The 16222-nt window shown below is 30.8% G+C and overlaps 1 protein-coding gene across 1 annotated transcript in view; it reads left to right on the plus strand.

Annotated features, from left to right (window-relative positions):
- Positions 1-11442, plus strand: part of LOC129231291 (centaurin-gamma-1A-like) — a 361060-nt gene extending 349618 nt beyond the window's left edge. Inside the window, exons 18-20 of the mRNA XM_054865578.1 lie at positions 6687-6771; positions 8314-8484; positions 11216-11442. Of these exons, the coding sequence (XP_054721553.1) occupies positions 6687-6771; positions 8314-8484; positions 11216-11428 (469 nt within the window). The 3' untranslated portion in view covers positions 11429-11442. The remainder of the gene's footprint in view (positions 1-6686; positions 6772-8313; positions 8485-11215) is intronic.
- The last annotated feature ends 4780 nt before the right edge of the window (positions 11443-16222 follow it).

Below are 16222 nucleotides of genomic sequence, written 5' to 3' on the forward strand. Positions count from 1 at the left end.
ATACAGCTTTGAAAATAAAATTTTAAATTTTAAAATTTTTTAAAAATGTAAAAATCGGCTCATTTGAGCCCCTTCCAATGCTTAACAAGTGGATATACACCGCATCTCGTCTTTTTTCCCAGAAAATGTTTTATGATTTTTTGAAAGTGACTTTATCACCCATGGCATGCACGTAAAATAAAATTGTCTAATAATTTTAGTCACTGAAATTCTGATTATATTAATGCCTAACTAGCCGACCCGTGCAGAACTCTGCACTGTGCTTCTTATTGTTTCATATGGCACTCCACTCTTTAAAAATTTTAAAGAAAGAACATTATGAAGAAGATCCAAAGAAGTAGATGGATTTAAATAAATGCACAAAAGAAGGCATGTAATTAAAAGACATCAGTGACAAAACCTCGTTAACTACAATGGTGTGATAATGTAATCATCACTCACTTTTTGGTTGTACGTATTTTCAATGTAAAAAAAATATATATCATTAAAAGTTTCTACTTGTGAAAAGGCAGTAATTGTGCATGTAAATAAAGGTGGTTGTGGTAAATACAATCCTGCCTATGTGAGTCTCTGACAGGAAAAAAAAGAAACATTAAACGGATACTCATTGGCACGGATTCAAACTAGCACCATTCTGATTATCAACACAACACTCCAACCAACGGAGCAAATGTGCTGAATTTCGAATGCTATTTATTGAAGCAATGTGCAAAAAAATACAGCAAAAATGCCTTTTGCCAAAAAAAAAAAAAGACCATGGGTCTATGTTTTGTCCTTAGCTAGCATGATACGCTTTAAAATAATTCGTAAAACATGGAATTATTTTAAGGAATAAGGAAGAACTCGCGTACCGATTGAGACAAACATTCTATAGAAAAAAACAAATAAGATTGAAAGGAAGTATTTTTATTTTTGGAAATTGATGCAGTTTCTCATAGTAGTTTGCTTCAACTGTTACAGCTTGGATTCCAGCACATGTTGTTTTTTTTTTTTAAACAAATATTTGAAATTCAAAGCCAAAACCAGTTGAACTGAGTCCATTTAAGTGTAATTTTTCGAACTTAGACAAAATGAAATTTTTTTTTTCTGCCGAATGCACATGAGAGAAAATGATTTCTTATTAATGAAATTTATAGTAATTTTAATGTTTTACTTCATATTCGAATAAATACTTAAAGGTTCAGTGGGTGAAATGTGTAATTTGAATTTGGGGTAATATTTTTCAATTTATACAAAAGGTCGAACACTGCTATTAAAAAAATCTACATGTCAGCATACAAAGAAAAAGTTTTTCTGCACAAAAACAATTCAGTTGAGGCCTGAATTTTTAAATCTAATACTTTTTTATGCTTACATTATGCTTTGTTTTCTGAGCAAAGTCGAAGCTTAAAAAAAAAGAGAAAGAAAGAACAGCATTCAATTAATGGTCAACTTATCTGAATAATAACTGTAGCCTGCATTAAGGAGTCAAAACACCAAGGAACATTCATGTCAGAGTTATTTTGTTGTCTTACCATGGGTGCAAGACCTTCCGTCTCGGGACGGATTTCTGTCTTGACGAAAATTCCGAGACGGAGGACAGGACGGAAAGAAATTCAGTGACTTCCCTGCAGTTTTTACTTCAAAAATAAGAAAAATGTGTTTGAAAATATGCTTTAATCATTATACCATTCTATAACTACGAATTTACATCGACATTCTCTCGATTTTCCGCCATGGGCTTGTTTTGTTTGCCATGTGCTTTTCGAGGTGTGACTTTTAGACTTGTGCTGTTAAACTTTTTTTAGGTAACTCCTGTTACTACAAACTCACTGCGTTGCAGACTAGAGCACGCCCGTGCTGGCTCACCTAATGGGCTGGGACGCCCATTCCCACTGGCGCCCCTGATTTTTCCAGGGAGGGACAATTGCCCCCCCCCCCTTTGAATCCGCGCCTTCACACACACACAAAAAGCTTGACTACTGCACTAAAACTAAACTAAACTGCACTAAAATTAAAGTTCAAAGTTCAAATTCCAAAACTGGCATAGTAAAAGTTAGCAACATTTATAATGTAGAATTTTTGTTAAGCGCGCATGCGGGGGGAGGGGGGGGAGGAGGGATCAAAATATTTTAAACACAACACCAAACTTGCACCCATGTGTCTTACGTGTGTTATTTAATGCATGTTATGCATAATATTAATCTAATTTAGCTATAATGGCAGACATCCTGGGCGAATCTGAAGTTCAGCAAATTTATAGCCGAACACTCTACCGAAATAAAACTTATTAATTTAACCAAACAACTAAGTCCAGTGCTCTTAAGCTTTATTTAAAAAAAAACAGCTGAATTATGAAATTTTTTTTCTTTGAAAGCGGGGCAAAAAATTGGAAAATTGGATTAGAATTTTGCTTAACCCTACAACAATCGAATAATTTTCAAGAAAACGGTCATAAAAGTGTCTATTTTTTTATTTAAGAAAATAAATAAAAATAAGTGTATGTACATCATGTGCATTCAATTTTTCAATTTCAATATTTTTTAGATTGAAATTTTAAAAAAAATAACATTTTATGAAAAGTCAACTAGCAAGCCCAAGAAGCGGCGAAAATTTAAGAAATACGTCTTTGAAACATTAAAAAATAATTTTATTAATCTTTTGTGTAATATAAGTAAAGATAAGTAAATTTTTCTTGTATGGTAAATTTCAAAGCTTGAGATACAAAGGCAACCATCGCAATCTGGTAATTAGTACCAAAATTCCTCCCTGCATCTCTGCAATTACATTTAAAATCCGCAATTATGTTAAAAATTGACTGGTGCTGCCATCTAGTGTATAAAAAGAGAAATAAAGTGTATTCCGGGCCAAAGAAATGAATTGATTTTAATCATTTCTTCGCGTTAATATTGCACACCCCAGCACGGCAATATGACGGGCACAAGAAATGAAGATCGAAACCCTAGCCCAGCATACTCATGGGAGCGAGAGGGAAGGGGTTAAAAAATAAAATCTACATAAGAACTACATGGTGCATCAAGGATTTGCAGCGGCAAGGAACTTGTCTGAAAAAATGATTTTTGGACCGTAGATCTATTTTTCGTCATTAGCCGGCGTGATAAGCATTAAAATGATGGGGGAGTATCTTCAAGAAATATGAAAAATGTTGCGTACGGACAGAAAAATAATCCACAGAAATTATATATAACATAAGATTTTGAAGAGCAGTGTTTTCATTTTTGAAAATTTATACAATTTGTTATCGCAGGCTGCTTGAACCATTATTACTTAGATGACAGCACATGTTCATCATTTAACAGACTGGTTAAAATACGAAATCAGTTCAACTAAGTTCATTTTTTAAGCCTAGCTTTTCGAATGTAGTAAAAATGTGACTGGCTATATTGTTTTTCCTGAAAGAAGAAAAAAAAAAATTTCTTACCCATGGAATTGTTAGTAACTTTAATGTTTCACTTTGAATTCTAATAAATATTCATAGGTGAACTAATTGAAAAGCGTAATTTCAATCTGGGGTAGTAAATTTTTTACCTATAAAAAGGGTGAAAAACTGTCATTAGAAGAATCTTCACTTCAATATACGATTTTTTTTTTTCTGAACAAAAATTTATTACCTTGTAGTCTGAAATCTTAAACCTGATACTTATATTTTTGCTGCTTTATTTATTTTACTGCCTCGCGTACCTTACTTATAGTATGGTAAGTGTACATGTAATGCATGATTTAGATCTAATTTTTTGATTTCAGCAGATCGTCTAAGGCAGGCCCGAACCCTCGCTCATCTGGTTACCAGACGAATGCTCTACCAATCAAACCATTCAGCTCTGTCGGTCACAGCTCAAGTTTAGCTTACAAATTTAACCAAAATCCTCAGTCCGGTGGTTTAAAACAGGTTTTTTTTTTTCACTGAAAAGACAATTTTTAGACCGTGTGTCTATTTTTTGTCATTAGCCTGCATGATAAGCTTTAAAATTAGAGGTAAATCAAAGAAATCGACCAAGAAATGAGGAAGATCTCAGGCATGAACAAAAAACTTTCTACAGAAATAATGTGTAAGGATAGCTACAATAATGGTGTACTTTATCAGTAACAGCTAAAATCTTTCCTTTTTCTTGTTTCAATTTTAGTTTATTTTGTCTCCAAAGCTATGCATTCATCGTTACTTACATATGCCGCAACAAATCACATTTTTCTCTTTCAATTAAAACATGCAACTCAATTACATGACAGGGGAAACCATCCAAAATTAAAGGGAAGAACAGTATAATGCATTTAAAACGATTAATTTTAATCTCGTGCTTTGGTTGTCGTTGGTGACTGTTGTCCCAGAATTTTTGGATCCTACCACGTGTGATTACTTTTATACATAAGTATAGGTATACTAAATGCAAAATGCAAAACTCCCCTATAGTTTCAGAATTTAAAAAGCTCACCTGTTTTATGAGAGAAGTAATCAATTGAACATGGTTGTAAGTTGAGGTAACCAAACAGATCTCACCAAAGGTAGCTATTATAGCCAGGGATCCAATTTCTAACAAAAGAAGGTCAAGATCCCTATAGTCTTCAGAACTTATTTTAATGCTTAAGTGGCCTGAATTTGGTCAAAAATACAAAAATTTGAGTGAAATAAATAAGGAAGTATGGGAGCTCAGCTCCCATAACAATTAAGCCCTGATCAGCAGAAAGATATAGTATTTTATTTGCATGCCATGGGCAATTTCAAAAAATCATAAAACATTTTCTGGGAAAAAACACGAGATGCTTTGTATATCTACTTGTTAAGCATTTAAAGGGGTTCAAATGAGCCAATTTTTAGATTAAAAAAAAATGGATTTTTTGAGTAATCCCACTTCAAAAATTGCTAATTTTTGAAAATTTTCAAAATTTTAAATTTTATTTCCAAGGCTGTATGCATCTAAGAATTATAATAAAGTATACTATGAAACTATCATATAAAGGCTTTAGACTGCCATCTCCATTTAATAAAAAGAACTTTTTTTTTCATGGAGAAAAGAAATAAAATCGGTAAAAAAGCAGTTTTTCGCCACAAAAATAATTTTTTTCTTTATCAAAAAACCTAACTAAATTTTCCAAAACAATGTCTAGAGGATATATGGATCCTTATTTATTTTTAGAAAAAAGAATTATTCAAATAGGTTAAATACTTTTGAAATAGTGTCCATTTCATGGAGTGTTTTGGAAATGGCGGATTTTGTGCTGAATAGGCTGTAACTGAAGGGAAAAAAATTGCTAAATCCTTTTGCGACATTTCATCTGTCCCTTAGTTGTAACTACTGTAATTTTTTCAAAAAAATCAGTGATGGTCATATGACACTTTTCATACATGCCTGCCTGATTTGAAATGGAATGACTCTACTATAATGTTTGGAATAATTTGCAATCAAGTTGCTGTCATAGTTTAGAGCAGGAGGCTAAATGGCAAGAATTTAAAAGATAGTAACCTTACCGCCTCCCTCCGCTCCCCACCCACCCCAAGTTGTGAAAATCAGTTTGTCCAAATATTATTTAAAAAATTCTAAAGATAGTATGATATATTAAGTAATTATGTTAGAAAAATGATTAAGAAATAGCAATTTTGACATTGTTAAAGTGGTCCTTCAAAACATCATTTTTGTCTTTAAAAACTCTTCAATTTGATTGCTGAAATTGAGTACAAACCCTGATTGTAAATTTCATTTAAATCTTGCGTGGAACTTCGACAGTTGCTGATATCAGGTTGGTTGGTTTGAGAGAGTTCACTGCATTATAGATGAAAAGGAGGTGTAATGAAATACCATTTGCATTGCTATAAATAACTTCTGCATTGTGAATAAAAATCCCCAAAATCATCTGTCAGCAAGGAATCGTCATTTGCAAAAGAAAAAAGTAGTTAAAGTTATACTAAAAATATAGTTACAAAGGGAAGTTTATCGCAAGCAGTCAGGTAATATGAATATTTAAACCACTGAAAACTTTAAACTCTTAGTTTATTTTGCTTTTTAGATTTTATGATTCTTCCTATTTATTCTTTTCTCCTAGTTGATCCTCAAACTTTTTTTCTATGAGGAGTAGGTTGTTATAGAAAAAGGTCCAAATTTTCTTTCTCTCTTTGACTTGCTTTTTTGGAGATAGTGATGTACGAGTATGACAAAGTTTATTGACTTAGACATATCAGGGACAGCCACATCAGGACTCTTCAATGAATAGGGCCACGTCAGAAATTACGTAGTATCCAGTATTCCATAAGACCCAACATGCCATCTAGGAAAATAAAGCTTTAAATTTGGAAAGAATATTGTCAACTAAAACACAATCACAGTGTAACAAATTGTAGTTCCTTTCTTTATTTTAAGGTTAATATCTATGTTCACGTCCCGTGTGTACTAGTACATTAAAATGTTTGGAAACTTAATCGCATAGACTATTGTAAGTTGGGAAACACACTTCGCTCTCTTTTGTGTGACACAACAGCAACAAATTAATCAACTTTCACTGCATTTTATCATTGAAGTCCGTTTTGAGTAGTCAAACCTTATTGAAGTAGCAATATTTCCTGATTTCAATATTAGCTTGGGATTTAAAAAGCTCAAAACAAAACTTCATATATTTTCTGTATTGTTATTTCATACTAGGTTTTGTATATTTGCATTTTTTTCAAATGTGAAATTTGTATTTTTGTTTATTTTCAGAGAGGAGAAAGAAAGGTGGATACGAGCAAAATATGAATTTAAAGAATTTTTAGCTCCTCTACCTGCTAGTACTCCCATAGGGCAGGTAAGAGAAACTTGAATATTTTTCAGTTTTACCATATTATGTTTTTAATTATGACGTTTTAAGCAATGTAGTTTTTTATAGTTCATATTATCTTCTTTAATTTATACAAATTACATTGTAGTATAAGCTTGAATACTTATTTTATCTTATCTAAATATATTTTAAGTTGTAGGTAAAAAATGTTTTGTTCCTATTCTTATTATTCTATCATTTCTATTACAAGTTTAGCTGTAGTAAGGTATTTTTAATTGTTATGATTACTTTCAATATTGATGCTTGAAGAAATACATTAAGGAACTATTTCATCTAAAGTGGGAATGCCATCTGTCCTGAATACTGCAAAAAGTATGGCACATCAGAGAATACCACACCCAATGTGTTTAATACAGCAATAATATCTATGTAAGAGGTGGTTACAAATACCATACAGCTTGTTAGATCATCAAGAGACTGCACTATCTGGATGCAGTAATGAACTATTTATTATGAAGCCTTAAAATGCAGAATTTTGTATCTATTTTTTAAATTTTTCCCGGGGAGGGGGGGGGGAGGAACCCCTGAATTTGGGGGTATTCTATACCCTGCTTGAAGGGTGTTACTCAATCTTTCTTAATATCTATCCACCTCCAAGGTCAAAGAAAAAAAAAAGAGACAGCAGGATCATTAAAAAAAAAAAAAAAAAACCTGAGTTTTTGTGTTAGAAAAAAAGTACATACAGTGAAGAAAAAGCCTGTGACAAAGTTATCTGGACTACAAAAGGGTCCCATACCTAAAGTAGCTTAGGGTCCTGTTAAGTCTAATTCCAGCCCTGCTTGCAAGTCAGTGTCACTTGATATGTATAGCCTGGAGCAAAGGAGAATCAGATGAGACATGATTCAGTTGTGTAAATTCATAAAAATGAAAGATCTTAGTGGGTTAAATATTTGCAGGGAAAGCAGGACAAGGGCTATTCAAATCTCAGGCTAGCCTGGAAATGAGGAAAAATTACTTCTTTGGTAGGGTTGTGGGCACTTGGAACAGCTTATCAGAAGAGGCAGTAATGAGCAGGGGGATGGATAGCTTTAAGAGGGCCATTGATTTTCATTGGGGACTAATAAACTGACAAGGACCAGCCTAGCTGGGCCCAGAGCCTGTTGCTGGTTGTCATATTTGTATTTGTATTTGATGCTGTTAAGTTGACTCTCCTCTCAATTTTTTAAAAATTGTATCATGTAATTCATTTTGACAAATGTTTTGTAAAATTGTGTAGCATTTTTGTCAATGATCTGCATGATATTTATGTTTTTCAGTAACTTTTTTGTTGATATTTATATTAACTAAATCAGTATTGGACTTACTTGCTAGTTGTTAAGAGAAAATAGTGTTTATTAGTGAAAATATTTTGACCATGTGATACTAAAAAAAAAAAAAATCTCTTACTTAACTCAACTGATTTTTAATTGTTACTATAGATTAACTATATTTCATATGTCATGCCTAGAGCATATATTTTAAAAGAAATGAATATCTCCTCATTGAATTGTTATACAATAATTTTTTCAGCAACTTATTGATGCAGTCTGTAAAAGTGATATAAAAGCTGTAGCACTTGTGTTAGCCCATACCTCATCTCCTGAGCAAGTTAACTCAACTGTTAGCCCCAGAGATCAGAGAACTGCTCTTCACCTTACTGCAGCTTTAGGCAACTTACCAATCTCTCAGCTTTTGATATGGGTATTTATCTTATTGTTAATTATTATTATTATTTTTTGAGTCATTATGTCTTGAACTTAACCTGAAAAAAATTTGCATATGAAGTAGTTTTAAACTTGTCTTGATATTTTTTAAACAGCACTTTTTTTCTTATTCCAGTTGAAATTATTTTATTAAAATTTAAATCCTGATATTCGTTTTATTTTCCGTAATATGAAGTATAAAATTGAACTTCTTGTACCATAGAAGTATGTGACTATGGTACAGTTTTAGTACATTTCTAACTGTAATTACTCAACATTCATTCGAAAAAAACTAAGTTGCGTTATTGTAATAGTTTTAGAACCTTGGCTTTCGATTCCGATCCTGAAATAATTTGAAACTTTACCCACGCCCCCTCCAAAGCAGTTTTTCTTTGTACTATTCTCACCCTCTCATTGTGGGTGAGAATGGTACAGCACATGTTTCAACGTTTTCATATAGGTTTTGTTGGTTTGTACCATACTCTACCTCTCTTATATTTTAACAGGAGAGTTGTAGGTGTAAGTTATGCTGAAAATTGAACTGTGGAGTCAGGTACATCATAAAATCAAAATAAAACAAAGATTTTATTTTCTTGGTAGTTTTTGAAGATGGATACCAAATCTTATCATCTTTTTCAGGCCACTACCAAAACTTACCTTGCTTCAACATTGTTAAAACTTCAAACTCACTTGCATCTACACCCGTGATTTTTCCTGAGTACTTTTTCCCTAATACGCAACCTCCAAAATTTCGACTAATTACTGTACTACACCCACCCTCCAAATTGTAAACTTTACACATTTGCAACTGTAGCAACATCAAAATATTTTATTTTTGAATGAATATTGGAGGTAACTTTCTTTATATAAAAGTGAAAGCAAAAGTCACTTACGAAATTAAGATTCCTTTTGCACTAAAAGTTCACCAACATAAATTTCCGAGCTACCTACAAACATGTAGCACCAGTTGCTAACAATAAATAAATTCACAATCACCAGGGTATTCGTCTGGCGGGCCGTTTTGAGTGATAACAACTCTTTCATCACCAGGAAAGGTTGCAGAATAGTTCCTGTTGAAACTGCGCTAGCCCAAAATACACTACGAACACTTATTACATCAAAATTAAGGTTTGTATTAGTCTCACCCTCCAAACCGATCTCACCCACTTTTATGGTACTGAATAAATAAGATATTATTTCAAAAACATCTGTGTCTTTATATTTATGAGACACACTGTATATCTATCTCAGAGGGAAAACCCTGGTAACTGCTAAACATATACACTTTGATAGTCCAAAACTGCAAAACCTATATGTAATTAAGTTTAATTCATTTTAAGATGTGTAATCAAAGTTAAATTCCTTTTGTTATTTATGCTGATAAAAATAAAAAATGCTAAAAAGTTGTTTAAATCATGAAATTTCAAAATTCAATGTCAGTTAATGTAACATTACTCAATTTAGCTCTGTAGTGCAAACATATATACTTCATTTTTTGTGTGTTCTTTTAAATTTTTCTGAAGTATAAAAGAATTCTGAAACAGTAAGTGAAAATTTTGTCAAAGTTATACTATTTGTTTTCAAAATTCCTGTACTAATATTATAATTTTTGTTCTAATTATCCTACAATTTTTGTAATTTTACTCTGCATTTTAAAAATATGAGTAGAACCGCAAAGAATTTAGCGTTTGTATGTGCACATTGTTTACCGTCTTTAGAATGATCGTAGCTAATAAATTAATTGTAATTGAGTTTAAATGTTCACTGGTTAGTTACATACATCTTATACTTGTTTGATGATTTTAATTATTTTTTTCATTCTAGAGAAGTGGGATGTCAAGTACAAAAATAAGAAAGGAAAATATATAAAATAGTTTTTTTTTTTTTGAACTTTCAGTGAGAATAAAATTGTTTAATTAAATGAATTATACCATGTTTGCTCTTAATATAAAAATATGTTTGAAAAAAAGCTTTTTTTACATTATTTACCTCTTAAAATAGTTATTTTCATACCATAGAGTTAAATACTTTTAAATATTAAGTTCCCATTGTCCTTGGAAAGTATAGTTTCCGTTCTTTGTCTCCAGAAAGCTTTTGAAGGGAAATCACCTTATGTTACCATTCAATAATTGTATAATCTTTTTGAAAAGACCAGTAAGCTCTAAAAATGTTTTAAAAAATAAAACAGTGCTGAGATTTAGAAGCCTTGTTAGCAAATATAATGTTAACTAACTTAAAAAAATTTTGCTGCAGGAAAATAACACTGTTACATAACCATGTTATTTAACATTTATTTTGATTGTCTTAAAACTGTCCTGAAATTTTGTTTAAATTGCACTTTAGTTTCTTTTTTCACCCCTACTCTTACCCCCTGCCACTCAAGAAACCTTTTTTCTCATGATGAAAGTTTTATTAAAAATGAAAACCTTTTTTTCTTCCAAAGAATCAAGTTTGCTTCTGTCTAAATTTTAAAAAAAAACGAATGCCGATTAATTGTGTTTGGTGGCTGAGTTTATCGCTAATTTACTGATAATATCTTACATTTAATTTCAAATATGTAGTATTTTTATTACTCTCCTCATGAATCAACTTTTCTGCCCAATTAAGGCTATTTTTAAATTACAAGAACACTTTCAGATTGACTTTATATACCAATTATTCATACATAATGAAGTTTAGTTAAATATTTTGTACTTTTATTTTAATTTAACACAATTCATTTTTTGCAGTATAATGCCAATGTAAAAGCTGTTGATTCAGATGGCAGAACAGCTGTAACCTATGCTAAGAATGGTGGATTTCAAGATGTCCATGATTTACTTGTCCACAATGGATGTCCAGATTTAATTCCTGCACCCACATCAACACTTCCTCGTAGACGAGGTAGCTTATCAAAAAAGTCCACAGAAGTGTTTGATAAACTGCCTGCCAGTATCATCTAGTGAGACTTACAGCTGTGATTGCCGCATCATTCATATTCATCGTTTTCACTCATTGTAGCATTGGCCACTTATGCCAAAAATGTATAGTTAAATATACCATCTCATACACTGCTGTAATTATCAAAGACGAGGAATTTTCTCCTGTACTCTTTTTGATATGAGCTACCTTTTATAGAAAACTTGCAATACAAATCCTATTTTATTTTGTGATAAAAATAATTTAAGTTATGTAATTGATTTCTAGTTTCATATAAAGTTTGAAAGTTTCTTTTTAGTTAATTTTCAAATTAAATTTTGTTAAAACTAAAGGTAAAATTGCCCCCTCACCAGCCGAATCATTGGGAATTCTAATCAAAGATACATATATAATTTATTTTATTCTAATAAGCCCAAATTAAGTAATTGGTAATGAGGGATCATTTAAAAATAACTAATATTTTTAGGTACTACACATATTGAGGTTTTGGTGCCGATTGTAGTTTCAAACATTATTTTTTTATGACTGCCCTGTGAGAAATATTTTTGTTGGTTGGAGCCTTATTTTTTTGCATTTAATGGAATTAATTTATTTTTTCTCAATTTCAATTATAAACTACCGTATATACTCTCGTATTAGTCCACCCCCTTACTTTACTCCTTACTTTAGGAGGAAAATTGGGGGAGGAAATCAGAAATCTCCCATATAAGTCAAGCCCCTACTTTCAGCAAAAGTCGGAAAACATTTTTTCTCGATTTTTTCAATATAAATGTTATAAAAAGAAGTGTAATGAACAATGTAATGTTAAAAAACATCCAATTTTTATTCTTTTGGATTAAAAGGGTTCTTTTCTATGACTGCAATTTTTGTTAAGGATTTGATTTTACTCTTACGATTTTTGCTACTTGTTGCTTCTGTTTTGATTTAATATCAATAAATTTTTGTGTTGTAGCCACAATACGCTTATTTTCTTAAATGAGAATTACGTGTATATTGCAACTATCGAGAAAATTCCTGCACTTTTCCCATAGTGGGTCTTTTACTGTAATTATTTAGTCTTTATTTTACAGTCAGACCATGTAAATTATAGCATAACGTGTAAGCATTTACTACTTTAACGTCTGTTTAAAACGATTGGACTAAAATCAAGAAAATGCTCATGTTTTTGAGTGCCTTTTTTCTCCCAGAATTGTTTTGGGAAAATTTTCGAAAATTCTGCCCCTCTTACAAGTCGACTACCTAACTTTTGACCTTATTTGTTGTAGTAAATTTCTTGACTTATATGCAAGTATAGACGGTACTTTATTTATTTTTTAATGTCTATTCCTGCATCATGACTATTTATCACCCATCATTTATGTACATTTTTAGTCAGATTTTATTTCATTGTGTATATATCTTGACTGTACAGGTACAGAAGTTATTTAAAAGCATATTGTATATTGAAAATTATATTATACATATGTATATAATTATATAAATAAATAAATAAAATATACATATACAGACACACACACACATAATATATGCATAAAAAGTGTTAATGAATTGAGTTATGTATCAGTTTGTATTCTGACAGAATTATTATTTATAATACATTTTCTAAACAAGTACAAAGTTTCTTTTTTCAAATTTTATTCAAGTTGAATATCTTGCGAAATTTCTTTTGACAAACTTAGATATTTATTAAATATAGGCGTGAATAATTTAACATTTTGGTTGCTTTAAGTTAGAAGTGTGATTGTTTCTGGTACCTCCTGAAAGTACATTGCACACATGTGTATAGAGATATTTTAAGTATATATATTATTGTATATTTGTTTTTGAAAAAATACTGTACAAAACTCATGCAAACAAGATAAAAGAGAAAGCATGGTACGGTTTCTAAAAAAAATAGAGCAAATTAAAATTAAGTGTCAAAAAATAATCTTATTTAGGGTTTGCAATATATATATATATATATATATATATATATATATATAATATAATCACTTTATTATAATTACCTGATACTTAAAATATACATTTTAAAAGAAGATACCATCTTGATCTTGGTCACTGCCTCATGTTTTTTCAGATGAAATGAAATTAAGTTCATTTCTCAAACCTTAATATTGTATCCCAGCAAGGAAAATGACACAGTTCTGAAAAATCAGCATTGGAGAAATCAAGGTTTTTTCACTCCAGTAGTTTTAAGCGATTTTGTCTTGGATATTACAATACATGCAAAAAAATTATAATGTGATGTTTACTGATTAGTTTTTATGCCTGATGTAATAATTCATACTTAAAGTTAGGGAATTTTTCTTCTAAATTTTGAAATTTTAAAGATTTGTTACTATTGGTTATATTGTTTTTATGCCACCAGTTCATTAATATAAATTTGGAATCAATATGTAGTGCGATTTTTTCCCCCCCTCCAAATATTGAGCTGTGCCACTTTCCTTGCCGGGGTGCGAGAAAAAGAATTACAACAGCGGTTCCCAACCTTTTTAGTTGTGAAGCCCACCACATTTTTCGAAAACCCCATTGAGGTCCACAAATTGCTATATATATTACTTGCACAGCCAAAATTTACTTTTTTTGGGGGGGAGGGGAGGGGGCTTCTGCAGCGTGTTAAAAACAAGAGTTCTGGAAGCTTGAAGCTAATACTAGTAGTTCCTTTGGCAATTTTCTTTAAAGGGGTTTCTGATTCATTAGATTTCAGCTCCAAGTTATAGGGGAAAATTCGTAAGCAATATAAAAATTTTAATCTTAAAGTTCCTTATTGGCTGTGAGCCAGGGAGAGTTTTGAGTGACAGTACATCCAATAAGTGAATTTTCTAAACAAAAGAAAAAGGAAATTAAGACCCCAAGATTTGTCTTGATTCAGGTTCTTGATCAGTGTCCACGGCCCAGTAACACACTGTTCACGGCCCACTTGTTGGCCGCATCCCATGGGTTGGGAACCACTGAATTACAAACATCAAAATTGCTTTTTTCTTTTTTAAATTTGAATTGTTCATCGTTTTCTATTTTAAATCATAGTTTTTCTAAATTCAGAAAGTTATCTTTGCAACTAAATAATAGCTTCCCATCAGAAACCTCTTTGTAATTTCCGTAGTGATGCTTTTATAGTACTTTTAAAATCAATGTAATGTTTCCTAACAATAATATGCTAATTTATCTCATTTGCACACCTTTTCTTAAAGTGTGTTTTAGGACGCTTTCCATTGATTGGGAAAAACTTGCATTTATAAATGTAGTTTTGTTCTTGAAGCATAATTTAGTTTTATTGAACTTTGCAGCTAAAAAGTGATAATAATAAAATCGTATTTATTTCTAATGACATGTGATGTTTTTCTGAAATATACTGGGTTACTTGAACTATTGATTGTAAGTTTCATCGACTTTGATAAGTAGAAGTAAAAAGAGGCATGTAATTGTAATAGAGTTACATGGTTTCTCCACATGAGCTTTGTTCATTTTCATTCTGTGTATTTATTAATTTTTTTTTGCACATTCCTAAGGATTTAGAGTTTGTTTAATAATATTTATAATATTTATATACTTTGAGAAGTATGATGGCATTCTTTTTTCAAATGATAATCAAATTTATAAAAACTTATTGGTGCTTCTTTAATAGGATTCAATGTTTAAATTCATGTCATTGATGACGTATTCAGTTTCCTGCATTTTTCACGTCAAGTGATTAGTTTTTAGAATGTCTGCCATCTTACATGTTTTATTGGTTTTTAAAAAGGTAAATGTTTAATTATTTTTCATAATTTTAGCAAATCATGAGATCAAATTTAAAATATTAATCCCTAATGTATGTTGTTTCCTGTTGAGATACAATATTGTAACTGGTCTCAATATATTTGTATAAAGCTATTATCATTTGACTTGGAATGATATGTTGATTATATTGTATAATTAGCAAGGAATTATTTTTATTACTTTAAAAGTTTTGACATAAATTTCAGTTGGTTCCATCTTTTACTAGAACTTCCTTTTATTTGTATAGTAGTTTTAACTGTTTAAAGGACTTCAAAACCGAGATATGTTGACTTTTCATTTAGGGTTTTTTTTTTTTTTTTTTTGAAAGTCAGAAAGTGTAAGTATAAATTGTATACACAAAGTTGCTGAGGTCTAGTCATTAAAGTTTCCTGCAACTATTGTCATAATCTAAGCCAAAACAGTTCTACAATCATTTAAACTTTATGTTGCTTACAAATAAAACAGAATTTAGAAAATGATTTTTTAATGTAGCGATAATTTTAATAAACAAATGATGAAATTAGCTTTAGTCTTTGCTGCCTAATGAAACCTTAGCTTTTTAGTTTTCATTGTTATACAGTAATTTAAGAGAGATTTTGGATGAACAGCTGTTCGAGTTTGTAAGACAATCATGTAAATAAATTGTCTAACTGTTTGTTTATTAATGAGCTATGGTGTTTAAAAAACTTGCTGACTGGTGTAAATTTCAAATAAGTTTGGTTTTTTTGGAGAAAGACATGTTTTTATCTGTACTTTATTAAATTTTATCATGCATTTTGACATTTATATTGATGTTATTTTCCTATTTGATCATAAATGAAGTGCAATTATTTATTTTTTGCATCTAATCTTGTAGAAGCAAGGCACCTTCTTTATCAAACATCGGCATAATTTTATGGCTAAATTTATTTCATGTAAGATGCAATTTACTTGCAATGTCTTGGTAACATTCTGCTTACAGTGTTATTAATAATCACTAGTACTCTATACATTATTCATGAAACAAAGACAGCTCTGGATTTCAGAGATAGTAGTAGCATTTAAAATTTTAGTATTTT

This window comes from Uloborus diversus, chromosome 10 (genome assembly GCF_026930045.1).
Source record: "Uloborus diversus isolate 005 chromosome 10, Udiv.v.3.1, whole genome shotgun sequence".
NCBI classification, from domain to species: Eukaryota; Metazoa; Arthropoda; class Arachnida; order Araneae; family Uloboridae; genus Uloborus; species Uloborus diversus.